We start from the raw sequence: 27,276 nt of genomic DNA on the forward strand, positions 1-27,276 counted from the left end.
TGCAATTATGCTACATTTGTTACAAGTATCACTACTGCTAAAGGAGGCCGAGGAGTAACTAAACATCTGACACAATGAGCAGGAAAGTGCAGGAGGGACATGTGAAGAGGCCATGCTGCTAACGAGTCGGCTATGAGCTAAGCTAGTTAATAAAGACACAGTGAGTGAATATTGTGAAAATAAATTTGTGAGCAAATCAAAAGAGTGTGCTTCGGATGAAGCCCGTGAAGATTAAACTATGAAATTCAGTTTCCTGAGTAAGAAGAGTCTTTGTTCAGAAACGAGGTGTTCAGTTAACAGGTCAGACCCGAGGTAATGTGGAGGCCCAGGAATTTGATGTTGTCCACAAACTCCACCACCTCCCGTTGGATGAGGAGAAGTGAGTGCTCTGTCCTCCTGGACCTCCTGTAGTCTACTATGACTACAAGACTATGCAAGACTTGGTCTTGCTGGTGTTAGGCACCAGATTGTCGACTTGGAACGGCGAATCGAGGACCTTGAACAATACACAAGAATGGATGATTTAGTCATAAGTGGACTGGAGACGCAACACCGAACCTATGCTAGAGTAACAGCTGGCAGAGGTAAAGACGGTGAAGATGCCCTGGTAGAGGAGCTGCAAACGCTTGAACAGCAAGTGATAAAATTCCTTCAAACGAAGAATGTAAGTATTCAGAGCCATCATATTGCAGCATGCCACACGCTCCCCAGAAAAGACAGTAAAACAAAAACTGAAACAGGGTAGGAAGCTAAAAGGGACCGGTGTGTATTTAAATGAACATTTAACGAAAAAGACTGCTGAAATTGCAAGACAGGCACGCAGCCTGAGAAAACAAAATAAGATACAAGCGACATGGACGAGGAACTGCAAAGTAATGATAAGACTAAATGGCAATCCCGAAGAAGCGAAAGTTGTGATGATAAGAGAACTCAAAGACTTAGAGCAATATAAAAAATCAGGAATCTGCTAGGGAATCTATTGGAAAAGTGACGATTGGGTAATGAACAGTGGGTATGGAAAGTGTTTCTGGCCTTACAGCTCAAAAAACAATGGAAACAACAAAAACACATAAATGACAAGCTTGGACACAGATTATAGGTTTCCATTCAGAGATATTGAAGAGGAAGAATTTGATTATGAAAAGGACTGTCAAGGTGGTTATTTTGCCACACACTCTGAGAAAACGAACTTCAAAACGTTTAACTATGCAGAGCACAACATGCAAGACCCTGAAAGTAACATTGACCCAGATAACCACTTCTACAATAACAACAATAGTACTTGTGAGTACTATACAGATGACCAATTCAATATGAATATTAAAATGGCAAATGCATTGTTGGTCATACATTTCACTAGTAGAAGCCTGTATAAAAAATTTTCTAAAATTACAGAATGTTTAAGTAAGTTAAAAAAGTTTAATATAATTGCAATATCAGAAACATGGCTCGATAATGAGAAAGTTAGTGAAATGGGACTGGAAGGATACGAATTATTTACAATGAACAGGGTGAATAAAAAAGGAGGCGGTGTTGCTTTATATGTAGATAAAGTTTTGAAATGTAGTCTGATTGAATGCATGTCAAGCACCATAGATAACATATTGGAATGTGTCACTATTGAAATTCATGTTGAAAAAGCTAACAATATAATTATAAGCTGCATCTATAGGACACCAGGTTCATGCCTTGAGATATTCAATGAAAAACTTGCTGCTATGTTTAGCAACCTAAATGATAAAAAAGTGCAAATAATTTGTGGTGATTTTAATATAGATTTGCTAAACCCAAATGGACATCAGAAAACAAACAACATTTCATAAATACAATGTATAGTAACTCCCTTTTCCCTGTAATTATAAAACCAAGTAGAATAACAATTGATACAGCTACACTGATAGATAATATATTCACAAATAAAATTGACCATGAAATAGTAGGTGGACTTCTTATAACTGATATAAGCGATCATCTTCCTGTTTTTGCAATTTTTCAAAATTATTTTGGGATTAAAACTAAACAAAAGAATCAAATATTTGATATGATACGACATAGAACAACAAGAGCCATTACTGCCCTCCAGGTGGACTGAAAGGAACACAGTTGGAATGAGGTTTTTGCAAATGAAGATTCAAATAGTGCATATGATGCATTCTTATCAACTGTAATTTCACTATATGAAAAACATTGTCCTTTAATGAAAATCACTAGAAAGCATCACAGATCAAATAAGCCATGGATCACAAAGGGGATAGAAGATGCATGTAAAAAGAAAAATAATCTATATAAGAGATTCATGAAACAGAGGACAAAAGATGCTGAAATAAAGTACAAGTTATATAAAAATAGATTAGTAAATATTATAAGAACAAGTAAGAAAGAATATTACCACAAATTATTGGAGCAAAGTAGAAGTAACACACAAGAAACATGGAGGATATTAAACAGTATAATCAAAAAGGGCTCAAAAAATAAGAATTATCCAGATTATTTTAAAAAAGATAAAGATATTGTGCTTGATAAAACTAAAGACATTGCAAATGAATTTAATGATTTCTTTGTAAATGTTGGCTTTAATTTAGCAAAAGAAATTCCAGAGTCAAGAAATAATAACGACCTAAATAAACATATTACTCAGAATGTGTCCTCCATGTTTATTGGTGCTGCAACTCATAGAGAAATAATTAACATTGTGAAGACATTTAAAAATAAAAAGTCCACTGACTGTTTTGGTATTGACATGATATTAGTTAAAAGTATTATAGAATATATAGTGCAACCTTTCGCATACATTTGTAATCTGTCCTTTCAAACTGGTGTGTTTCCCTCACAAATGAAAATAGCAAAAGTTATTCCAATCCATAAAAACGGAGAGAGATGTCAGTTTAACAATTATAGGCCAATATCACTACTCCCACAGTTCTCAAAAATTTTAGAGAAGTTATTTGTTAATAGACTTGATAAATATATGGAGAAGCATAATCTCCTAAGTGATAAACAACATGGCTTTAGAGTGAAAAGGTCCACTTCGATGGCAGTGATGGAACTTGTTGAAGGGATATCTAATGCTATAGATAATAAGGAATATACTGTTGGTGTTTTTATAGACTTAAAAAAGGCGTTTGATACAATTGATCTATATTAATGAATAAACTAGAGGATATGGCATAAGAGGGTTAGCATACAAGTGGATGAAAAGTTACCTGGATGACAAATATCAATATGTCGAAATCAATAATGTAAAATCTAAGCAGTTGAAGGTAACTTGTGTGGTTCCTCAGGGCTCTGTGCGGGGCCCTAAATTATTTATATTATATATAAATGACATATGTAGCATTTCCAAACTGTTAAAATGTGTATTGTTTGCTGATGATACCACTCTGTACTGCTCAGGTAAAAACCTAGAACAGCTTCTGACTACAGCGGAAAAGGAGTCAAATATATTAAAAAACTGGTTTGATGTAAATAAGTTATCATTAAATATAAAGAAAACAAAATTGATTATTTTTGGCACTAGACAAATGAAAAATGTATCTAAAATAAGGGTTAATGGAATTGAAATTGAAAGAGTGAACGAAAATAAATTTCTTGGAGTGATAATTGATGATAAGCTGAGTTGGAAGTCTCATATAAACCATGTGAAAACAAAAATGTCAAAAACCATTGCTATTCTCTATAAAACAAAGCATGTCCTGAACAAAAAATCATTATACACACTTTATTGTACTCTGTTGCTTCCATACATGACATACTGTCTGGAGATATGGGGTAATGCATATAAAACGAACACTCTTCCTATTTTCAAGTTACAAAAAAGAGCTATAAGAATTATAAACTAATCAAACTACATAGAACCAACTAACATTTTGTTTATTAATCTGAATACCCTGAAATTTTATGATTTAGTTGAATATAAAATGGTACAGATAATTATAAAGCACAAAATAACTTGCTTTGCCCCAGTACTCAGAAGCTGTTCAAAGTCAGAGAGAGTCAATATGACTTAAGGGGAACAGATTTCTTTAAAAAAAACAAGATGAGGACAAATATAAAGCAGAGATGTGTTTCTGTTAGAGGAGTTAACCTGTGGAATAGTTATGACAGTGATTTAAAAAGGTGTAGTTCATTTTCCTTGTTTAAAAACATGTTTAAAAATAGAGTAATAGAAAAATATATAAATCAAGAATGAAAAGAGCAAAAATAATAATACTGAAACTCTTGACTGTTTTGCTTTGATGTAGTTACTTATCTAAGGTGGAAAGTTTTTTTGTTTGTTTGTTTGTTTTTGCTTTGCTTTGTTTTATTCTTTGCTTCGAGCCCTGTGAACAGGAGCTGCATGCAAAAAGATCTTTTGTTAAAAGGGTTGGCGTAATAAGCAAATGCTTCAGCCAAGACCTTTTGATCAGCCTTGTCTCGTGCTTTCTTGCTTTGTGGTAGATCTTTATTCTGTATTCACTGAGATATTTGAATGCTAATCAATCAAATCAAATCAAATCAAATCAGATTGTTCAATAAACAGCACTGGGATCTCCTCTCTGTACATGGTTTGTCATGAGACACTACTGTGGTGTCGCCTGCAAACTTCAGAACTGTGTTTGAGGAGTGGATAGCTGTGCTGTTGGTAAGAGTGAAAAGAGGCGAACTGAGCACACAGCCCTGTCCCTGTGTGGGACCGGATTGGATGATATTCTGGCCCCTAGTCTCACCACCTGAGGTCTCATTTAAAGAAGCACAACTTTAACTTTCTACATGATTATTGGGGAAACTAACCCTACATGGAGTTTGTTCAAATTATTTAACCCTGACTAAATTTTAGCTGAATTAACTCATAGGGTCAGGGTTATTTCTTCAATCCATTATAAGGGTGGGGTAAAGGTTTCTGAGAGGTAAACGCTGAGCTTCAGACACTCTAAACTCTCAGACAGCCAGAAACATGACAGGAGGACTCATCAAAAGCCGTGGGCACTGCCCCTCTGCAGGCTTCCTGAAACTGTCCATTCACAAAAAGGTAGGCATGAAGTGAGTAGCTTCACTGAGGTTCAAGATCACCTAAAGAAGCATTATTTTGAAAAGTGACTCAAATCTGCTCTGATACAAAGCCTGAAAGCGTTTCTGCTGATGTGGACCAACTGAGCTGTAGCAGTCTGAGTGAAATAAGACCGGTTTCCAGATGAGGCAGGAGCTAAAGCAGAGCCAAAGCAGGTTTAGTAGGCTACAGGTTAATATGAGAAGACTCACGATGTTCACTTCCTGCAGAAATGAAAGAAATTCTGAGTCATTTTTTACTCTGTAAAACTTTTATTTCTTTTTTAAAATGAATCATTTCTGTTTAGAACAAACATGAAAGTCATGAAGCAATGCTACATTTTCCTAACAGCAGGTTTGATGCTAGTGGTGCTGAAACACGTGAGCATCCATAGAAACATGCACCTAAACAGGAGGCCCTGTCTTTATCATAAATTCAAAAAGCTTCTACAGATTTTTACTTCTATTGCATCTCTTTGCAAAGATTCACATTTCATAAACACTTCTGCTCTTTACATCTCACATATATATTTGTATACTTTTACACATAAAAGCTACTCTCTCTTTGCGATAAAACTAAAATAATAGAAATAAAAAGACAGTAAGACACGACAGTGTCTGAAATGGTCAGATGCATTCATCAAGTCGAACATTTTTCTCTTCAAATCTTCTCTGAGGTTTGAACATCTGCTGTACTGACACAGGAGGAGGAGGAGGAGGTCTGTTCCAGAGATCAGACAGATACAGATTAAAATCTCATTAGGAACATCTGTCCCTCACCTGACCTCCACCATCACTGCCAGACACCAGCAAACACTCTGGTTTACTGGTTACACCTGAATGCAACCCGCTGCAGACCAATGCTAACGCTCAAAGTTTGGAATCACTCACAAACGTCCTCATGTTTAACTTAAACAGATCAGAAAGGTCAATTTTTTCTGAATGAAAGAAAGGTATATGTTCATTTAACACCACGCTGCAACCTGTACACACTACCTGAACCACTTTAGGGCCAATTTCCTCCTTCAACATCTCAACGAACAACCAAGACTGAGTGGTTGAGCAATAAAGGACTCTTTAGATGAGCTGGTGTTGGCCAGCTGGAGCTGGCGAATATCTGAACCGACCGCGTTTACATCTAGTCTGAAAAGTAATTCTGACATGAAACATTAATGTCAGAGGTGTAAAATCACTGTCGGCTCAAGCACTTCCTGAAGGTCTCCTGGACCTCCACAGTCCTCCGTGTTAAATCTTCTAGGAAGAGGAAGTTTGTGTTCTGATCTGATCTTTGTATAAATGAGAACAAAATGAAACCACATTTTCTCGATCCAGAGAAGGGTGGACTCCCGTCCCTCACTCTGAAGACGCTTGCCGAGCTGTTCCTGTCGGTGTTTGCGATGAAGAGAAGCAAGGCGAGAGGCCATCACAGCCTGATGTGTGAAGTCTACAACATCTCTCGGCGTTGAGTTTTACCGCGAACCGTTTTCACCAGGGAGACACCATGATGAGAAAGGTCTCGTGATCACCTCGTGGTACTGCACGTGGACGATCCTTTAAGTTCGGTTCTTTCAGGTAAAAGTCTTTCTGTACGTCTCCTTTCACCCTGCAGATCATCTCTTTAACCAAAGTCCGAGTTTTAAAGGAAAACGTGACATCCTGTGAGAGATCCTCGAGTGCGAATAAAAGTTCACATCTGAGTGTTCGGACCATGAACTCGGTTAATGTGGCGGTCGGATTTACGCCAGGTTTAAGTGCAATTTCATCGGATTTGTTTCATTAGTTGTGTCAGTGTTACCTACTGATTACTTTCCAACTACAGATTACAGTTTGATTGTTTTAGTACCAAACCCCCGGCAGACAACAGGTTTCTGATCTTTACAAGTTCACAGAGTAAAATCATGTTTCTGATTTCTGACAGGCAGTGACCTCACAGTGAAGCTGGGACTCTGATTAGCTGATTTAATTTAGCGGCCTGATTGGTCAACAGCTGCTAATATTTTAGCAATGTTTTACCATGTAGACTTTTGTTATTTCAAGAAATATAATACAACTTAAAAAAATCATTATTTATTTTTGATCTTTTGCCCTTTTTTGGAGAGAGAAAATCAGAAATGTTCACATTTATGTCTTGAGAAACAACAGCGTAGACTTTAGCTCTACACTGACCGTCAGCAAAAACACCTGGTTGGCGTGTTTTAATCACATAGTGATCCCAGAATATTTGATAAATCTGTCAGTAACCTCCAGGGCTTTGGTCACATCACCACTCATCTCTGAGGTCAAAGTTCAGCATTAAATCCGTCATGAGCAAAGTCATTGATGTTTCAGACGTAGATCTGCACAGAGGTAAGTTCTGTTAGCAAACGTCATAGCAAGAACTTTAATTGAAAGCTTCCTCTTTACTGTCTCCTCTAGAGTCACACCTAACTTAGCTATAGGACTGTTAGCTCTGTCATCTATCCACGCTGTAACATGTTTAAAGTAACATATGAAATGGAAGAAAACGTAAAATAAACCCACAGGCATCTGTAGCTTTACAGGCCTTACCCTAGCTTAACTTAAAGTCTGACCTGAAATGAAACCCAGATCAAAGTTGGTTTGTTAAAAAATTCACTCAAAGACAGTCCGTTATTTTTCATTAACCTCAGAGGATCCGTAAAGTCTTCAAAAGCACGGAGCTGTCTGTTCTGCCTAAAGGTGAACAGCTGTGCCACTGTCACACATCAGGACTGCGTTTCCCAGAAGCCACCTGTTTTCTTACTGGTTTCTTGCTGGGGTGGTTTTCTCGGATCACATTTAACTCTGTGTTCATTGACATAAAGCGTCCACAGCCTGAAGCAGGGGGCGCTGTAAGCAGTTTTGTTTAATTATAGACTGAGTCCAAATAAAACACGACTCCACGCTTGTTCTGGCTGTGTGATGAGTTATTCCTGAAATTTTAATTAAAAAAATCTAAACTTTGATCGGCCACGGCTGTGTCTGTGTTTGGTTAAAGCACGGTTTTATCAATCATTTCGTTTTTAAAGCTCTGACCCTTCCTTTCAGGTGTGTTTGCATTACGGCTGTAACAAACATAGCTTCAGATCAAAGTGAATCTCTAACCGAATCTGTGGCGTGGGAAAGGTAGGCGTGCAGCCAGAAGGGCGGGGCTAAGCAGAAGTTTAGCCCCATCAGCCCTTGGAGGATAGGGACAGACCTGTCCATCGTGACCAGTGTTGGGACTAACGCGTTATTAAGTAACGTGTTACAGTAACTACGTTATTATTGTGGTAACGAGCACGGTAACTAGTTATTATGCCAAAACCGGGAACGCGTTACTCGTTACTGGGATTTAGATAGGCTCGTTATTCGTTACTTCGTGTGGTGGCTATCACGGAGCTTCCACAGATTCAATAACATTAGCAAGTGGTGGAAGCCAGCAGGTGGATGAAGGAAAAGGGAGGCAAGAGGAGAGACCCGAAGCGGCCGCTGGTCCGAGAGTGTCAGGTGAACTGAACTTCAGGTAAGAAGTTATAACCTGCAGTCCATCTGGGTCAGATATAAACCAAGTTTAGGTGGAGTTTATTTTCGTTATGCTGACTTTTCCGTACTGCGTGCTAGCTAGCATGACGGAGTTTCTATACAGCTGGGTGGGTGCTATGTTACTGATGTTGAACTTTATTTTGTTCATAAGGTTAATTATTAGAGTTGCCAACCGTCCCGTAAAAAACAGAATCGTCTCGTATTCAGAGAAAATATCATGCGTTTCGTATTGAGGTGAAAAGGAACAGTTTGTCCCGGACTTCAGCTACAATGAAAAAGACACAAAGCTGGAGTTATTCTGTGTTTATGCTGCACAGCTGGCTCTTCTTCTCTCATCCTCTCACCCTCCCTCTCCTGTTGCTACTTTAATCATGAAACTGATCAATGATCAGCTGATCGGCTTTTCTCTCTTGTTTATTTATCGCCCACTTTGCGCCAGAAAGAGGAAACCAGCGGATGTCGCGGTAAACAACAGCAGCACTTTTAAGCTTGATCAGCTGTTGTTAGAATTTATTTACTATTAATTTCTAGTATCAGCTGATGTTGGCTGGAGCCACAGCTGTAAACCTGCTGGTCATGATATCGGTTTGGTTATGTGATGAGAGGGAAACATGAAGATGAAACCAGGAGATGTCCTTACTGAATCATCAGAGCTGTGATGGAGAAACAGGTTTACCTTTTAGTTAACATGAATGAGTTGAAGGGAAGTTATGAACTGTTTCTGAGAGACAAATAACACCAGGATCCTTTTCTATGTAGCTGACAGCTGGTAACTGTGCAGGGGCGGGTCTAGCAAAGTGTTGCCAGGGGTCCATGTAGGGCATTAAAAGGGAAAGGGGGGCACAAGGAAATACTTTCTTATTCTCATTTAAAATGTCTCACTTTTAAAAAAAATAATTATCTGAGTCTTGCAACAAACAATTGATAGATTGATACATATATACCATCAGAACAGTGTACATCACTGTCACAACAGTGTTTATTTTCATTCAAAGGCTTTATGATTTTTCCTATAATGGTGGGCCGGTCTCTAGTCAAATTCCCCGGGACGATTTTTTTGTCCCAGTCCAGCCCTGTATGCAGCTCATCTTCAGTCTGGTGTTACCTACATCTTCCTATTCAGAAGGCAGAATTTCCGAGTTCTGAGTACAATCGAAAGCACCGCGACTGCAGTTTTTGTGTTGGATGTAAAAAGCAGGCTAGGATAGAATCAGGTGGAAATGTGCACATTATCTTTTCCTTTCTATTGGTAGGTGGCACAGTGCACTTGTAAGCAAGTAAGCAAGCTAGAAGACTGGCAGTCTTGCTGGGTATCCAGTTACGGAAGCAACAGATTAGCAAGAGAATTCTGAGTAAAACCAAAGTTACTTTCCCTAGTAACTAGTTACTCCGAAAGTAACGAATAACTTGAAGTAACTAAGTTACTTTTGATAGAAGTAACTAGTAATGTAACTAAGTTACTAATTTAAAGTAACTTACCCAACACTGATCGTGACAGAACAGGTATGTCATGACATCATCGTTGGTCAGTGATGAAAACAATAAGAAACTTGCATTAAGGCACACACTGGGAGACAATTTCACTCCAGATGAGATCTGAGAGGCTTTCAGGACGAGTCTGAACTTAGACATCATCAGAAAGGCAACACCCCTTTGAGTGCCTCACTCATAAAGGCCAAAGTAATATTTCATGCTTGGATGTGTAAATTTAGCTCTTCCTCTCACAATACCAAAGTCCTCATTATTCTGATATTTAAACCGTTCTAATACTTTTCTCTGAAATTTTATTTCCTGAAGATTACAAATTTTCAAATCACTTGAATCAACTTTTACTTCCTCTCCAAAAATCGGCGTGTTTGCATCGACATGAAAGCGTCTGCAAGTGGAGGCGTGTTTTCAGTTCACAGGCATGTTTTCAATGCAGGAAGCTGTGGTCACATGACATCAGTGCTAGAAGTCAGTTCAAACATTTTCAGCCAATCAAACGGCAGATAATGATGGAACAATGACGACCTCATCCGTCCAGCAGGAGGCACAAGGCCGTGTGTGTGTTTGTTTGATCGTTTGTTTGTTTTGTCTCTCAGGAGGCGTGTCGGAGGACCAGTGTAGGGGCAGGGCTCCACTGGCCATGAGTGTGGTGGTGAGGGGTGGGAGAGCATTCACAGGAACAGGGGGGGGCGGGCTTACCCAACATCCCCCCAGAGTCCAGCGGGTACTCCAAGATGGACGCTGGTGCCGCCAGAGCGTACGGGTAATCGTATGGCGTCGTGTAGATCAGGCCAGACTCAGGCCCCACCCCTGCCATCAGTGCCGGTGTTCCATTGGGCAACACTGTCTGGATCTGACGAATCAGAGGCATGAGAGTGGGGCCTGTGGGGGCGGGTGTACGCAGGGCAGTGGGCGGTGCCAGTACGGGGGCGGGGCCTGAGAGGACACGAGAAGCCTGTTGCGAGACGCTAGATGCTGCGAAAGAAAAGGCGAGGGATGCTGGGTATGGGTCAACAGGAAAGGGGAGGGTTTATAAAAAGGGGAGGAGTTTTAGTATGCTTGCTGTAAAAAGACAAAATGAAAATCTGAATCAAACGGTGTGAATGGCATCTAAAACACTGCATGCTTCATGTTTTTCATTTTAACCAATACATTTGGCACAAATGATTCATGTTTAAAATGACTGTGTCTGATTGGCCAGTCTGTCTCTTACAGGTTTTGATGCTGGCGTCTCTGTACGTCCCGTTCAGGATGGCCAACTCCATCAGCTGCATCTTCTTCAGACTGTCCTCGCCCTCTGCCTGAAACACAGACACGACTTTCAGACACGTGTGTGCTGTGAGAACATGCAGAACCGACACACACAGCAGCTTAAGTTCACACAGAATTTCATTCAGCCTGAAAGTATCAGATGTATTAAAAAGTATCAAAAACTGTAAAATACATTTAAAAAGAATCTGAAATCAGCCACTACAGAAAGATTCATGTTGTATAAAACAATCTGTAAAATATCCAAACATCAGTAAATGATCACAAAAGATCGTACGGTTACTGTGTAACCTGAGTTCTCTCCACACCGTTACTTATTCCATATGTACGGGGTATGACCCCACTTGGTCGTGGCATGTGGATTAAGACAATCCGGCTCGCCCGGCCACACCCCACAGCTCACGTATAAAACAGATGTGCAGACGTGACACCGGTGATAGTTTGATTGGAACGTGTCTCAGAGCGGCCTGATGGTGGAGAGAGACTCTCACTAAGAGAACCAAGGTTACACAGTAACCGTACGTTCCCTAGTATATGGGGACTATCTCTGCACACTGTTACATATTCCGTATGTACGGGGTAACTCTGTAAGACACCCCGCGAGGAGACAGTGCAACCGAACTGCCGAGAATGAAGGTGCCAATGGACCATTGACAAAGTACACATAAGCAGACCACCCCGGTCAGGGCTTCGCCAGACGTGAAGGCCAAGATAGGGGGTGGAGGCAGCAGTCTGCAGATGCCAGATTGGCCTGAACTGGTTGTGCAAGACGCAGGACCGCAAGTGATCGGCCGCTCAAAGTCAGCCCAGGATCGCAAGGCAGACTGCCAGGGAGCGCAGCACACTGACCTGCCAAGTAGGATCCTCCTCGTCGCATAGGCCTACGACATGCAGGCAATGCCAGACAGAGAGTCGGCACTACAGGTGAAGCGGGCACCACGCCAGGGAAGCACAGCCTACAGTGGCAGGTCAAGCTAGGGATGAGACCTGTCCATCCACAGAGCCGAAGCCCCCCCCCCCGTGCTGTCGACAGACAGGGATGGGGGCTGGTAGCCTAGCCTGCTGAAGTGGAGGGCTGAGCAAGGCGATGACCCAAAGTTCCACCCCCAGCACCGTCACCACGTGAACTCGAACAAGACACTCGAGGTCAGTCATAAAGTCCCAGCTCACTGAGCGGATCCGTGCTGGCCGTGTAAGCCCGTGACACAAAGACAATGCACCAGATAGGGAGCCAGCGTTGCAGGCTGGAGAGCTCTAACTCACAGGCCGCGTCAGACACAGCGAGGTCTGACAAGCATGTAAACCCGCAGTACATGCTTAGCAGGCCAGAAAGCACAGGCAGTCAGCTACAATGAGCCTGTGTGCACACTCTCCACATGATCTCCAGCTGGAGCCTGGGGTGCACAGGGCCTGAACCTGGAATCCTAGGAGCACAGTGAGGAGAGGAAGCGTCGCTCACCGAGCCACTGAGTGGGGACCCTACTGGACACGCAACCCAGCAAGAAGTGGGCAATGCCAGACAGGGAGCCGGTGCTGCTGGAGCGTAAGCCGGTGAACCGCGGGCAATGTGCCAGGGGAACACAGCCCGCAGCGTCAGCACGGCCGCTGACAGCAGAGGGCTGAAGTAGGGACGTGACCCAAAGGGTCCGTCCCCAAGCTGCAACACCACCCTGCGCCGTCCGCAGACTGGTGAGGGGGCTGGCGGTCCAGCCAGCCGAAGCCCAAGTGGGGAACACAACCCGAAGGTCCACCCCAGGGCCGGGCGTCTGCTAAGTGCTGTCGCAGCAGGGGCGAACTCGCTACTCGTGCACAGTCGGCCCTACAGGCTGGAGAACACTTACTCACTGGCTGACACAGACACAGCGAGGTCCAACTGGTGTGGAACCGGCGAAGCTTGGGCAAGATGGCAGGGGAAAACAGCATGCAGCTGCAGCTGCAGCAGCAGCGGCTCAAGCTGCAGTCAGAGCTGAGAAGCCGTTCCGCTCGAGCAATGACAGGAGCCCCGCTGGTTGTGTGAACGGCGCACTGCGGGCAACACGCCAGACAGAAAACTGGCTTCACTAGGCTGGAGAATTCTCACTCGCCGCAGCGAGGTCCAACTGGCGTGTAAGCCAGCGAATGCGGGCAATACGCCAGGAGAGCACAGCCTACCAAGCCACTTGAGCACGGCAGCTGGCTATCGCCATGACAGAAACCCGCGATATGCAGACGACGCTCCAGATGGGAAGCAAGAGTGGGCCCGACAAGACACCTGCGGACAGTCGGGAAGTGTCAGCTCACTGAGCGGGCACCTGATGGCCGTGTGACCTGTGACACAGGGGCAACGCACTAGACCGAGCCAGCGCCGCAGGCTGGAGAATTGTCAACTGCTGGCCCATGCCTGGAGCGGAGCTGGCCACTATGCCCAACTCAAAGGATGTCAGGAAGAAGGAGGGTGGCTGGAGGACAGCTGAACCTAGGCTCCGAGTCCTCCCCGCCTCACCTGAACACGGCCATCTCCACATCCCTGCATAGGCCCCTCAGCACAGCGAGGTGGCCACAGGGTAGACAGGCAGTCCCATCAGGTAACCCTGGTCGTCTGACCGGAGTCAAGCGTCATAAACATCATCCTCCTGAGAATCAACCTCCACCAGCACAGGCCTCACAGAGGCGGGGCCATGGGAGGCAACGCTGCAGCCATCATCTCCATTTTAGCCCAAGAGGCACAGGATTGGGGAGGACTCTCCATGTCCCCAGCCTGCCTGCAGCTGACGTGTCAAGCTCCATCCCTGTAGAGGGAGCGACGAAATGGCCACCAGCAGGGCATCAGTTACCCTCACGCCCCTGTTAGGGCATGCTGCCCTGCCCAGGGAGGGCCCGAAGGGGCGTCCAAAGAGACCAGGGACAGGGCTATTGGGGGAGGGGCCAAAGGCAAACTACTCCCGCCATGCATAGCAGCAACCATCTGCGGGCAGGGGACCACAAATGCTGGGATGCAGCACACTCACTGCCTGCAACCAGACCAATCAGGCTGAGGTTCAACCTTGAGGTTCGCTCTACTAGATGGGACCTCAGGAAAGGCTAGTTCCCACACCCGGCATGTTCTAATTAAGAGCTGAAGGGACCCATTTTGCCCGACACTGTGCCTGGGGACCAGCAGGGGGCAGCCCAGGGACAGGTGGGTGACAGGTGACAGGTGAAAGCGTATGCTTGGAAATCTGACATCCTTCCCACTGTGGCTGAGCAACGAGCCGAGTCTTGCTGGCTGCACCCAAGCTACGGGCAACGGCAGACAGGCTAACAGACCGGAGAATGCTCACTCGCTGGCCGTAGCACAGCGAGGTCCCAGCGCCGTGAAGCCTGCAAGGCGGACAAGATGCCGAGTGAACACGGGAAAGACGCCACACACACAGACGCCAGCTCGATTGGCAAAGGAACCGGGCCACAGGAGACCAACTAGGGGAAACCGGGGCCGAGGGAAAGATAAAGGGGAACCAAGCTAAGGGGAACCATGGCTGAGGGAAACCAGCTAAGGGAGACCAAGCTAAGGGAAAGGGCAGGGGAGAGGCTAGCACCCAGGGAGGCTGCCGAAACAGGCTCCTGATGGATGCACACACACACAGCACTCTCGAAGAAAAGTCACTCACACGCACGACACAAGTGGAGATCAAACAATCACGTCAAACAGTCATGTCACGTCTGCACAGCTGTTTTATACGTGAGCTGTGGGGCGTGGCCGGGCAAGCTGGAGTGTCTTAAAGAATTATCAACGCCCCACGACCAAGGGGGTTCGTACCCCGTATATATGGAATATATAAGGGTGTGGAGAGATAGTCTCGATATGCTAGAGACCATTCAAGTCCCAGAAATCAACTTTTGTCAAATTAAGATGACTTGAACTCATGATGGTTACAGTATCCTATGAGCACGCTCAGTAACCAGCCTGCTTAGGGCTGTGCAGACCACATGGGGCGCTGCTGTCCACCACACAGCGGCGATTATTTCTACCGATTCCTGAGAGGAAACACAACACAACATCAAACACACACGACACACCTGCCACGAGCTCGTTAGACAATCAGCTCGTCAGTTAACATCTTTCATTTTCTTCAGTCCAACTACAAACTGACTTCTAAACCACTTTGTGTCTCTGCAACATGAAACTAACTTCAAGGCCTCCCTCCAACTTCCTGTTAGAAAACACGCACACACACACACACACAAAGAGAATCATCAGGTGCCCAGACTCACTTCCTAGTTTTTTTTCTTCCTGCCTCTGCACAAATCAAGGAAGTGAGAGTGGAGGAAGTGAAGATCAGCAGAATCACTGCACTTCCTGTCTCTCTCTCTCTCACACACACACACACAAACACACACACACACACACACACACACACACACACACACACACACACACACACACACACACACACACACTCCTAAATCTAGAAGTGATTCTAACATGAACATGAAGGTTAAAGCCCAAGGGCTGAAACCCCAAAGTGAGGTTGATGTCAGCGACCCAAGTCCGTTTACCTGCCGAATCACCATGGTGACTGATGCTGAGCATCACCAGGTGAGGCTCAGAGTTTCCTCTGATTCTTTAATGCAGCATGTTTTCAGAGTGAGAGATTCTCTGTGTGCAGCATGTTCCTGAAAGCAATGAATGAAGAAGCTCCAGCAGATCAGATTGAAAGTGCACGTGTTTATGGGGCGATCGTGGCTCAAGAGTTGGGAGTTCACCTTGTAATCGCAAGGTTGCTGGTTCGAGCCCCAGCTTGGACAGTCGCAGTCGTTGTGTCCTTGGGCAAGACGCTTCACCCGTTGCCTACTGGTGGTCAGAGGGCCCGGTGGTGCCAGTGTCCAGCCTCGCCTCTGTCAGTGCGCCCCAGGGTGGCTGTGGCTACAATGTAGCTGCCATCACCTGTGTGTGAATGTGTGTGTGTGTGAATGGGTGGATGACTGGATGTGTAAAGCGCTTTGGGGTCCTTAGGGACTAGTAAAGCGCTATACAAATACAGACCATTTACCTTTCATGTGATCAAGTGTTCATGTGATCATGAAACATGAACGCCTTTTCAACCAATCACATTCGTTCCCTCTGATCTGATCTCACGTGCCCTTCATCAGGCTGTGGGACAGGAAGCTGTCATGTTTCACAGCTGTGATGTGAAGCTGTCACCTAGGAAACAAACAGCAGCACTGAGCGCGCTCAGAGCAACATCCTTCCTGCCATTCAAACCTTTATTCTTCTCTGTCACAAATCAGCAATTAACCAGTTTCTGCTGCTCCACCTCTGAGGGGTTCACCTCTTTACAGGTTTCATCATCATCATAGACCTTTAATGTCTCTGGTCAGAGCACCTGGCGCTAACAGAGATCCCGGCTTAACAGAAAAAGTTGATAAAATAGCAATTTTTAGAGATCATCGAGCCAGCGAACTTGAAGAAAGCCTGGATATGTAGAACTTCCTTTGTCCTCACAAAAACACACACAGGTCAGAGGTCAGGGGACTCACAGCAGGCACGAGCAGCTTGGTGACTTCATCTACAGCTCGTTTGAGTTTGATGTCGGCTCGGTTCTGAGCGTCTTCCACCGTGATGAGGACATGAAGGTCCTCGTTCAGATGCTCCCAGTTTGGCTTCCCTCTGTTCTGGTCTTCCTGCAGGTGGAGACATGAGTGAAGACAGAGACAAGTAGTAAATATTCACATGCTGTCTGGTGTTCACAATTGACTGACTTTGGTGAAATGCATCCAGGGAGTTACAGTTTGTTTTTACATTCACTGTCTGTAGTCCTCAGAAGAGGGGCCTCAAAGCTAAAGGCTCTGTGTCCCATTCTACTTTTACATACTCTAGGAACTATAAGTAAGCCACCAGATCACAACAACAGTCACCTCAAGGTACTTTATATTATAAGGTTAAAAAAAACTGAGATTAGCTGAAGGCTTTTCAGGGAGTTTTTAGGACTTCCTGATAATAATGAATTACAGTCGTCCAGCCTGGAAGTAATAAATGCATGAACTAGTTTTTCAGCGTCCCTCTGAGACAGGATATTTCTAACTTTAGAGATGTTGCACAAATGGAAGAAAGCAGTCTCACATATTTGTTTAATATGTGCGTTGAAGGACATGTCCTGGTCAAAGTTTAACTAATTGGTTACACTTTTTAACTAATTGGTGTGTGTTATCTGACTTCATGGACAGATAGAGCTGGGTGTCATCTGCATAGCAGTGTAAATGTATGCTATGTCTTCTAATGATGCTGCCTAAGGGAAGCATGTATAATGTAAACAGAATTGGTCCTAGCACTGAACCCTGTGGAACTCCATAATTAACCTCAGTGTGTGAAGAGGACTCTCCATTCATACGAACAAAGTGAGTCTGTTAGATAGATATGACACAAACCACTGCAGCACAGTACCTGTAATACCTACAGCATGCTATATATTGCGATCTTCTGCTGGCGTTCAGCCTGTTAGCGTGTTAGCAGGAAGTCTGCTGAGTTAGCAGGGGATCGGCAGATGATTGGACGATCGTTTTCTTGCACAGATGAGTGGTTTTAACAAAAACTGTATGAGTTTCAGCACGACATCAGTGCAAAACCAACACCCCCCTCATTCATTGTCCTCCCTCTCCTCTAGCTCCATCTGGCTTGTGTTGAACTGTTGCTACGCCTGTCTCATGTACCTCCGTTAGCGTAGCAGGTGGCTAACCTTGTCAGCGTCACACACGCAGAAACACAAACACGCATGTTTTTTCAGCAGTTTGACCTGAAATGTCTGAAATAGTTTCTTCACGGTGAATCATTCAGAGAGTCTTAATGCTGAGGAGACCGTGTGACTCGGCTGCTTCTGCAGACTCAGAGCTTTCACAGGAAGCAGCTCGTCAGCTCTTATTTTAGAGTCTCAGCTCTTCCTGAAAGTTGGCAGACAAACTTTCTGACACACGGGTGCATGAAGCAACATCCTGTTCGGAGTTGTATTTAAAATCCCAAGCTAAAGACAAATTCATGTCATAAGTCTTTCTTCAGTCTGACAGGACCTAACCCTAACCCAAAATGTCCTGTCCTTTCTGCCAAAGCAGAATGAAACTTTATAAAGTTCAGAATGCAAGCTGGGATTTTGGCTTCAGTTTGAAGTTCAAGCAACAGAAGAGTTTAAGAGCTTTTTTGGAAGGATGTGTGACTTTATTTTTATAGTTTTCAAACTGAACCCTAATCAGTGAAAGTCTCAGTTTTAGGGACAGACCATCCATCTGAGACAGCGACAGATTTTCGGGCTTCGTTGGAGCCACAGATACTTCCTGTTTCGGACATGAACTATTTCTCCAATCAGGCCCATCCCACATTAGTCTGCACCTGCATGAAGAAAGACCCTGCTCAAACTAGTTTGGTCCACTGAGCTCAGGCTGGATCCTGCATGTTCTTCTGCAGGTATCTGTTTCGGGTTGAGTGGACGTTCGCTGTGATAGGATAGAAGTTCAAGTAAAAGGAAAGACGCAGCTCAGCGTTCGTTGATTCACTCAGAACCTGCAGATTCACAACGATAAGCGGTCACTTCACTGAGCGACCTAATTCTACTGACACGTTCTATTCTGACTGAGCTCCTCTGTGCACACATCAAACCGAATGTTACAAAGTCTTTCAGAAAATGCACAATAAAACACAAGCACAATGCAGAGTTAACCCTAACATCTGGAATAAAATTCATAAGAACACACTCTCTGTGATAAGGAAATGTGTCATACCTCAGCAGCCGTGCACGTTCTCACTCCTTGAGCTTCTCAAACAAAGAGAAGGCTCTTCATTCATTTTAAATGTTGAAACACATCTGAGTGATGCTCAGGCTCACGTGTTCTGTCTCTGGATCAGCCCTGCATATCTACACCAGATGTGTATTTTCATATGTGTTGTTCTTTAAATGAAAATCTGCTGACTGACCTCTGACTGTGTTTCAGTGTCAGGCATTTTCACTTTTTACGTCACTGCTTTGATTAAACCAAGAAAATCAAATATTTGAAATATAAGAAGAAAAAATTCATCTTATGCCTTCTGTGTGCGTGCGTATGAGCGTGTATTCATATCTTTGTGGGGACCAAAAATTGGAAGTTTACTACACTTATGGGGACCAAAATCCTGGTCCCCACAAGTCTGAAGGCGTGTTTGAGACTAAATGTGGTTTTAGTGTCAGGGTGATAGCTAGGGCTTAGGCTCAAGGTTAGGCATTCATTTTTCATGGTTAGGGGCTAAGGAACGCATTGTGTTAATTACATGTCCCCACAAGATATGAATACCTGACATGCTGTGTGTGTGCGTGTGCACGTTACCTTCTTCTTGTCTCTCATAGAGCCTCTTCCTCTCACCATGATCTTACATCCAGTTTCCGCCTCCAGCTGCTTCGCTGTCAGACCGCGAGGGCCCAGAATCCTCCCCACAAAGTTAAACTGACATACACACACAGGTCAGCCTGTTACCATGACAACCTAAGCACTAATCAGCCAATCCTCTTTCAGAAATAGCCATAAATAGTTAGAATGAATCTACTGAGTCGTAAAACTTTGAAACAGAGCAACACTGATGGAAACACAGGAAATGAATTATTATTGGTGCGTCACGATGATGTCACTAAATCCACACACACAGACGTACGTCAGGATGCTCCTTCACGGGGACGTAGAGTTTCTCCTGCAGCTGCACCGTTGGGCCGACAGCGTCCGGCAGCTCGCCGCTCTTCTCCGATCCATTCAGCGTGTCCGTGTACATGTCCTTCCTCACGCGGCTGATCTCTGAAACACACACACGCAGGAAGTGGAAAACTGTTCTGCGGTCTGGCCAATCAGAAGCTGATTCTGTTTGGAGTTCGTGGCAGAGGTGAGTGGGACGCACAGGCCATCAGCACTAAAACACCTGCAGCAGGTAAAGAGGAGCTGATGGAGAAACAAACAGCTGGAATCAAACTTAACTGAAAACTGATGTTTCAGCGCGCCGTCTTCAGACTCGTTCTTTATGTTCAGGTTTTCAGCGCTGGAGGCGCCACTGTTTCTCTGCGTTTTGTTTTGCTGCTCACCTTTTCTTTGTGTTTGGAGTAAATCTGATCAGACATTCAGGTTTTATATTTGTAACTGATTTAAAGGTCGTGTTCATATTTTTCCAAACATCACCGTGCGAACCTCTGAAACCTGAGGTGACGATGATGTTCTCACCTGATTCCACGATCTGTCACTCCCGTGTCCTCTTTAGCTTCTTGTATCTGCAGGTGAGATGGATGTGATGGATGATGAAGGTGGAACTGATGATCTGTGTGACTGCTGCTCTCCTCGTGGAGTTTGAACCTTGAAGCAGCCAGACGATAACCTGACCTGCAAACATCGGTCAGCTTTCCCTTCATGTTGAGCCTGATCAGTGAACAGCTGAGTGTAATAATGTTCATGTTTCACAGATCAAGCTCAACTGAAGAGAACACTTTAACCTGTGTGGTTTCTTAGTCTTCTAGGTCCTGCAACTCCTTAAGTTCTTAAGTTTAAGGCATTTGGAGGTTCTTGCAAATATTTCACTGGACAGAACGATGTGGTGTCTCGGGTCTTTGACCTCTGGTAGGCTTGTCCTCTCGGGGGTCATCCTCACAGTTGCTGACCCACCCTGTAATCATGTGAGTTATGGGTCAAGCTGTGTGTCACGGCCTTTTATGTTCCAAACACCAAAAAAGTCCAAGAAAAGGCCGTGGGTGGCAACGGGAGGTTTGTTTTAGAACGCACTTCTGACTCCATTGTTTAAAAATCATATGTTGTTTATTTCGTGGAAAATTATAAACAAAAATCAACCAAATAACTTCTTAAAACTTAAAATTAAACGAAAGTTAACTCAATTTGCTTTAACAACTTCAAAAGTGGTCAAAAAATCATTTTCTAACCCTCCCGTCTTCCCATCAGACATTTGGCAAACAAAAAACCATCTTTACCACACCCCTCCAGGGTGCTCTTAATCCCCTAATTAATGGGAGGGTCCATAAGCCAATAAACCAATCACTTTCCAAAAATTTTTCCAATAAAATGAATTACAAAGTTACATAACAAAACTAGGTCAGCATATTCTTACAACTTTAAAGAAAAAAAACAAAAATGAATACAAACTGCGTTTTATAAACATTCAACAAAAATGGCCACAACACTGTGAGTTGGTGTCGAACCACCTGAGAGGAGGTCTGAAGACTGTGTTACAGGCAGCTGATTGCTGATGTGATGGGTCCCCCCTCTGTGGAGACCACCATCCACCTTTACTGCAGTTATAACGGTTGGTGTTCTCGGTCCTTTCTCCTTTAGAGAGCCGCAGCTTTATCACTCTGATAACTTTGACAGATTTGGTCCTGCAAATGTTTAACACTGGGACATGTCTGGTTACAAAATACAGCAAAAAAGCAAAACAACATGTGACAACAATCATTTGACATCACCCTGCACACGAAGACTTAGGCCAGCAGACCTTTGGAGAGGTCTGTAGTTAGAAACCAGCTAAAAACTCTAACTGTGTTATAGCAGCTAGCTGTGGGGTTCCTCAGGGCTCCTGTGTTGCTTCTGTATTCTTTCATGTGCATGTTTTTAGCATGTTGATTTAACATGTGGCATTGAACGTGTGTTTAAGCTGCAGCTCAGCTCTTTGTTTCTGTCTTGAAACAGCAGCAAGTAGGGACGTGAAACCAGTGCAGCTTTCACAGGAAGTTGCAGTATCCCAGGTAACTGTTTCCATGATGATCGCACATCTTATACTGACCACCCCCCCGGTAAGATTTATTTCTCCCTCGCAATGCATGCTGGGAGACTTTATGAAGCTGTCTGTGTGGTGATTCAGAGCAACAAAACAGCCCTCACCGTCAGCCAATCAGGAGCTAGGAGTGCGCACACACACGCACACACACGCACACACACACACACACACGAACATGCAACTCTGAGTTCTGAGTTCATCCTCATGTCAGACAGCTGTTTGCAGCAGACGTCTGTGAGCAGGAAACAGGAAACAAGCAGCTGCACAGGTAGGAAACACCTGAGCATCTCCTCAGCACGTTAGAAACACACTAACCTGCTGGTTAGCATCAGAGACTTTCCATCACATCAAGTGAGCTCCTCACAGTCTGCAGCTCCTGCAGCATCACGGCCACAATAACCAGCAACATGGGAGCAGGCAATCCGCCCTCAGGACCAGTGTTGGTCAAGTTACTTGAAAAAAGTAATCAGTAACTAATTACTGATTACTTCCCCCAAAAAGTAATCCTGTTACTTTACTGATTACTTATTTTCAAAAGTAAATAATTACTTAGTTACTTAGTTACTTTTTAAAAACACGATTTACAACCTGAATAGGTGATCAAGCGATAGATCTTTCAGCCCAATTCTACTTTTTCTACATAATCCATCATACAAAATGTAATCAGATGGAAAAGTCTCTTTTTAAGACTTGATTTATTAGTTTTAATCTTTTAACTTTATGCATCAAGCAAAAATTTAATTATATGCAACATTCACTGACTGGAAGAAATTAGTTTAATATTTAAACCTATTTTCTGCACATTCCAGCACATAAAATAAAATATTTTGTGTGTTTACACTCACTCTTTCAAATAGATGCAAGTAAAACACAGCAGAAAATAAATAAAGTCAAAGACTAGCGGTCCTGTTGCTCTATTTTCACCTGTAAAGCAGGAGTGGGGTAGGCGGAGGGTTACCCTGGTGCAGGTGTGCAGCGGTCAGTGGAAGAATCCGCGAGTTTCTCTGTGAGTTTCCCATTACGTCGTAGCTACTCGGTGCTTGCTTGGAAGTTTAGGGGTTTTTTTCGCTGTAAAAAGAAGTTTTCTTCCCACGCACAACGGACACTAATGTTTTTGTCACTTTTTATGGAATCAAACTCAAAGTAAGGTCAGTACTTCCACGCTTTAAACGCTGCACGCTCATACTCTCTCTGCACTCGATATATGATCCACTGTTGATCTGCACACAGCTGTTGTCACGAACGTCGCACTTGCTTACGTCATTGTCGTGAGACATTCTCGCAAAAAATCACGGTTTTAGTAACGCAGTAACGCAGCGTTCCTACGGGAAAGTAACGGTAATCTAATTACCGTTTTTGCAATAGTAATCCCTTACTTTACTCGTTACTTGAAAAAAAGTAATCGGATTACAAGTAACGCGTTACTGCCCATCTCTGCTCAGGACACACCTCCAAAATAAACCAACGTGCTTTCAGTCCGCCTACAACATTCACTTCAACGTCAATGCCCCGAGTCATGGCGCAGGCGAGGAGATCACCAGTCATGAAAGGTTATCGTATAAGCACCATGTCCTCACATGGTCTCTTCGGGTGACCGTGGCTCAGGGGGTTGGGAATCGCATCTGTAACCGGAAGGTCGCCGGTTCGATCCCTGGGCTCTCTGTCCTGGTCGTTGTGTCCTTGGGCAAGACACTTTACCCTACTTGCCTACTGGTGTTGGCCAGAGGGGCCGATGGCGCGATATGGCAGCCTCGCTTCTGTCAGTCTGCCCCAGGGCAGCTGTGGCTACAACCGTAGCTGCCTCCACCAGTGTGTGAATGTGAGAGTGAATGAATAGTGGTATTGTAAAGCGCTTTGGGTGCCTAGAAAAGCGCTATATAAATCCAATCCATTATTATTATTCATCACCCTCATTGTTGCCCTGATTCCAACGTGAACCATCACAGAGGTCTTCTAAGGATCATCTTACACTGAGGAGTCAACACAGAGACCTAACAGGCAGGAACGTCCTCTCTACAATGGTTAAAATGTGATGTTGGTCCTCACAAAGTCAGACAGACACACACACACTGGTACTAGTGGTTTTACTGTCTGAGGCTATTACAGCAGGGACGCCAGCCAGAGGGGATTCTGGGTAAATTGATTTTCTTCTCTCTCTCTGACTGACACACACACATACACACACACACACACACACACACACACACACACACACTTCATCTGAGCTTTTGAATTAATTGATTAGACCAATTAAATGATGAATAGCTGCACTTAGTGTAATTGAGACGCACACAGAGGACAGAAATAAAGAGGAGTAAGGTTTCATACTGTGGTGTGTTCAGGTGCTGTTGGAAAAGCAGTGTTCAGACACATGCCACAATTCTCCCTAGCGTCAGGTCTAGCCGTCCAATCACAGCGCACTTTCTACATCAGTAACTCACAGGTAAACAACACACCTGACACGTTGGACATGTTGGTCCGAGTTCACAGGACTCTACTGTAAACTAACCTAACTGTTATTAAGTGTTTATTAGGTAAATACCCCCTGTGGCCATCTAGTGAAATGCAGTCTAACCCTAGCATCTACAACCCGGCTCTAAAAAAGCTCACTCGCTGAGAAAATGTAAATGTAAGCAGAATATTGAGTCATATTTCATTATCTATAGAAATCAAGTGTTTAAACTGAGGAAATCATTTCACCGTTTTAATACAAATATCAGATATATTTGAATTGTCTCCAAAAAGCCTGGTGTTTAGCAGCCAATCAGGTGAGCGGGCAGCAGGTCAGTCTCATGACTGGGTATAAAAAGAGCTTCTTGGAGGGCGTGTGCTGTACAGACGTGTCTATATCCTGCACACCTGAGTGTCAGTGTAGTGATAGCAAAGCTCATCTGGGCATGTGTGGCTAACTTACAGCTAGCCGGCTAGCCTCAGCGTGCTCGAAGTATGAACTTCATGGAAAAGCAGATCACCTGACAGAGACACAGGTGAGCTAATGTGAGACAGGTGGACGTCTGCTGCATCGGTCTGCAGATCAATCGACCCTCACTGACCATGAGCTTCTTGTATTTCAGTCCTTCTCAAACTGTGAAACTTTATTCAAACATTCACACCTGCAGAAAACATCTGTGCGCACACAAACTGAACCAGATGTTCTCATTCCTCCACCTCGCTGTCCGCTGGAGCACTGCCACATAATGTCAGCAGTCACATGACCACAATAACCTCACAGCAGCCCAGAAGGCTCCAACAGCACAAACACAGCCGAGGTCCAGTTCAGGAGAAGCTAGCAGACAGCAACAACAGCCGCCTGTGTCCCATCCACCTGTCAGTCACAGAGGCCATGCCCCTAATAATGCAATGAGGCTGTAAAGTGACTGAGTTGGATTCCTACTGATTAGTGAAAATTGTGGGTGGGGTTAAACGTGCCAGCTCACCCATTTGTTTTTTAATCTTTCTGATCAATGAAATCAATAAATGATGATCAGTTATTAAAATCCATGATCACTAAAGTATGATACGTTACTCAAGTATGCTTCAGACAGTACTTTTACTCTGAAAACACATAGCACACTTTCTGACAGTACTTACTGCAGCACATGTAGTACTGCCAGCACTTTAACTTGTAGAAGTTTTAAAAGAAAAAGTATCAGGATGGTTTCAGTAAACTTTTCCTTTGATTTAAACCCTCTCGCGCGCGTGCGGGTCTCACCTTCGTCCAGGAGCCTCTCCAGGTGCTGGAAGATTCCGCAGAAGTTCGGCAGACCGCTCATCAGCTTCTTGTCGTTCATGAGTTGCATCAGGTAATCCGGACCGGGTCTGGGCTTCTCCTTCCCCTCCATCCTCCCCACCACGACCCGCCGAACTACACGGATCCGGACCGCAGCGGACTGCACGGCATCAGCATGAATCCAGACCCGCTCCAGACCCGGAGGCGCCTTGAGTCCCGCACGCTCGGCTCCGAGTCCGGGTTTAACGCTCCAGCTGCTTCGGCTTTGCCCGGCTCTCCGCCCTCCGCTCCGCGCAGAACAGCGCTGTTGTCGGCCAGCAGCGGCTCTGAGCCTCCGCTCCGCCCGGTGCCGCGCGCACACGGGGGGGGGGGGGGGCTTCAAAATACAACTCTAACTAACTAACTAACTAACTAACCAAATAACTAACTAACTAACTAACTAACGTGTGTGTGGTATTTTGTTCCCAGGCGTCACCGTCAATAAAGCTGCTCCGTTTGAACGTGTCCCTCTAAATAGTTTTATTGATTTTAATGGTTTTTGAGGTTTTTTTCACATGGAAATGAGTCTCGTCCGCCTCCTCCTCTTCCTCTCCCTCTTCATCACCCACCTCCTCTCCAGAGCCTGGGACTCACAGAAGAACAAAGGAGGGGGAAACAAAAACTTTTCTTCTTTGTGAGTTTGGCTGAAAATCGCTTTGGGTGATGAAGAGCAGGAGGGAAATTAGAGGAGAAGCGTGATGAAGAGGAGCAGGTGCAGCTGCTCCTCAGAGCATCTCATGAAGAGTTTAAGGGTTGATCGTCACCTCCGTGAGGAGGTGTTTACTTCCTGTAATTAAGGCATCCTCACCGTCGTGCTCACCTGTACACTTACCTCAGGGGTTTCCAACTCCAGGCCTCGAGGGCCGGTGTCCTGCAGGTTTTATAGGGTCAGCACAAATGAATCACCTGATGAGTTCTCCAGGCCTCTGGAGAACTTCAAGACATGTTGAGGAGGTCATTTAGCCATTTAAATCAGCTGTGTTGGATCATAAACACATCTAAAACCTGCAGGATCCCGGCCCTCGAGGCCTGGAGTTGGACACCTGTGCTCTACTAGCTCTAAGTTAACAATTACTGAAAGTAGTTTCTTCCTTGCCTGCCCAGCCCTTTCCTGGTGTGGGCCCAAAGTGCCCTTTTGTTGAGGGTTTTTTGTGTATGTGTGGCATCCTGCCTGTGCTCCTCAACAATAATATTTAACTTTTAATCACAGTTCTGCTAAATTAAAGGATCTTTCTTGCATCTGTCACATGATGACCATTAACCAGTGATCGCCCTTGACTGCAGATACGAGTCGGGAACCAGCTCGCAAAGAGCCCCTACATGTTTTGACACTTGAGCTGTGAGGAGCTGTGAGAAACAGAAAGTAACTGGGAGACGCAGACTGAGGCAACAGAAACCAGTAAGTAGGTGAATAGCCTACACTGTAGTCTACAAAACACAGGAGTGTTAGCTTATTATGGACACG

At 44.4% G+C, this 27,276-nt stretch overlaps 1 protein-coding gene and 2 long non-coding RNA genes across 3 annotated transcripts in view; 2 read left to right on the plus strand and 1 right to left on the minus strand.

The window, feature by feature from the left end:
* On the plus strand, positions 1–11,920 carry LOC120720311. Its single transcript, XR_005692880.1, has 4 exons — positions 1–145; positions 9,199–9,202; positions 10,790–10,792; positions 11,909–11,920. It is a non-coding gene; the product is annotated as an uncharacterized LOC120720311 (long non-coding RNA).
* On the minus strand, positions 10,078–26,123 carry LOC120720310 (protein quaking-B-like). The gene is made up of 6 exons (XM_040009931.1): positions 25,755–26,123; positions 19,931–20,067; positions 19,609–19,725; positions 16,801–16,944; positions 11,249–11,336; positions 10,078–11,034 (listed from the first exon to the last, which is right to left on the minus strand). Exons 1-6 carry the CDS (start codon positions 25,882–25,884, stop codon positions 10,628–10,630), a joined length of 1,023 nt encoding a protein of 340 aa, XP_039865865.1. The 5' UTR covers positions 25,885–26,123; the 3' UTR covers positions 10,078–10,627.
* LOC120720312 overlaps positions 21,008–27,276 on the plus strand; it is an 8,854-nt gene continuing 2,585 nt past the window's right edge. The window contains exons 1-2 of the long non-coding RNA XR_005692881.1: positions 21,008–21,018; positions 23,121–23,122. This is a non-coding gene — a long non-coding RNA (uncharacterized LOC120720312). The remainder of the gene's footprint in view (positions 21,019–23,120; positions 23,123–27,276) is intronic.

Source organism: Simochromis diagramma, unplaced genomic scaffold (assembly GCF_900408965.1).
Source record: "Simochromis diagramma unplaced genomic scaffold, fSimDia1.1 OVJJ01000576.1, whole genome shotgun sequence".
NCBI classification, from domain to species: domain Eukaryota; kingdom Metazoa; phylum Chordata; class Actinopteri; order Cichliformes; family Cichlidae; genus Simochromis; species Simochromis diagramma.

Excerpts from the sequence above, each read along its gene's own strand:
- LOC120720310 (XM_040009931.1), bottom strand. The coding sequence starts at position 25,884 with ATGGAGGGGAAGGAGAAGCCCAGACCCGGTCCGGATTACCTGATGCAA. Across the intron at positions 19,726-19,930 it reads CCGTGAAGGAGCATCCTGAC|TTTAACTTTGTGGGGAGGAT; the intron begins GTACGTCTGTGT and ends TGTGTATGTCAG. Across the intron at positions 16,945-19,608 it reads CTATGAGAGACAAGAAGAAG|GAAGACCAGAACAGAGGGAA; the intron begins GTAACGTGCACA and ends CTCCACCTGCAG.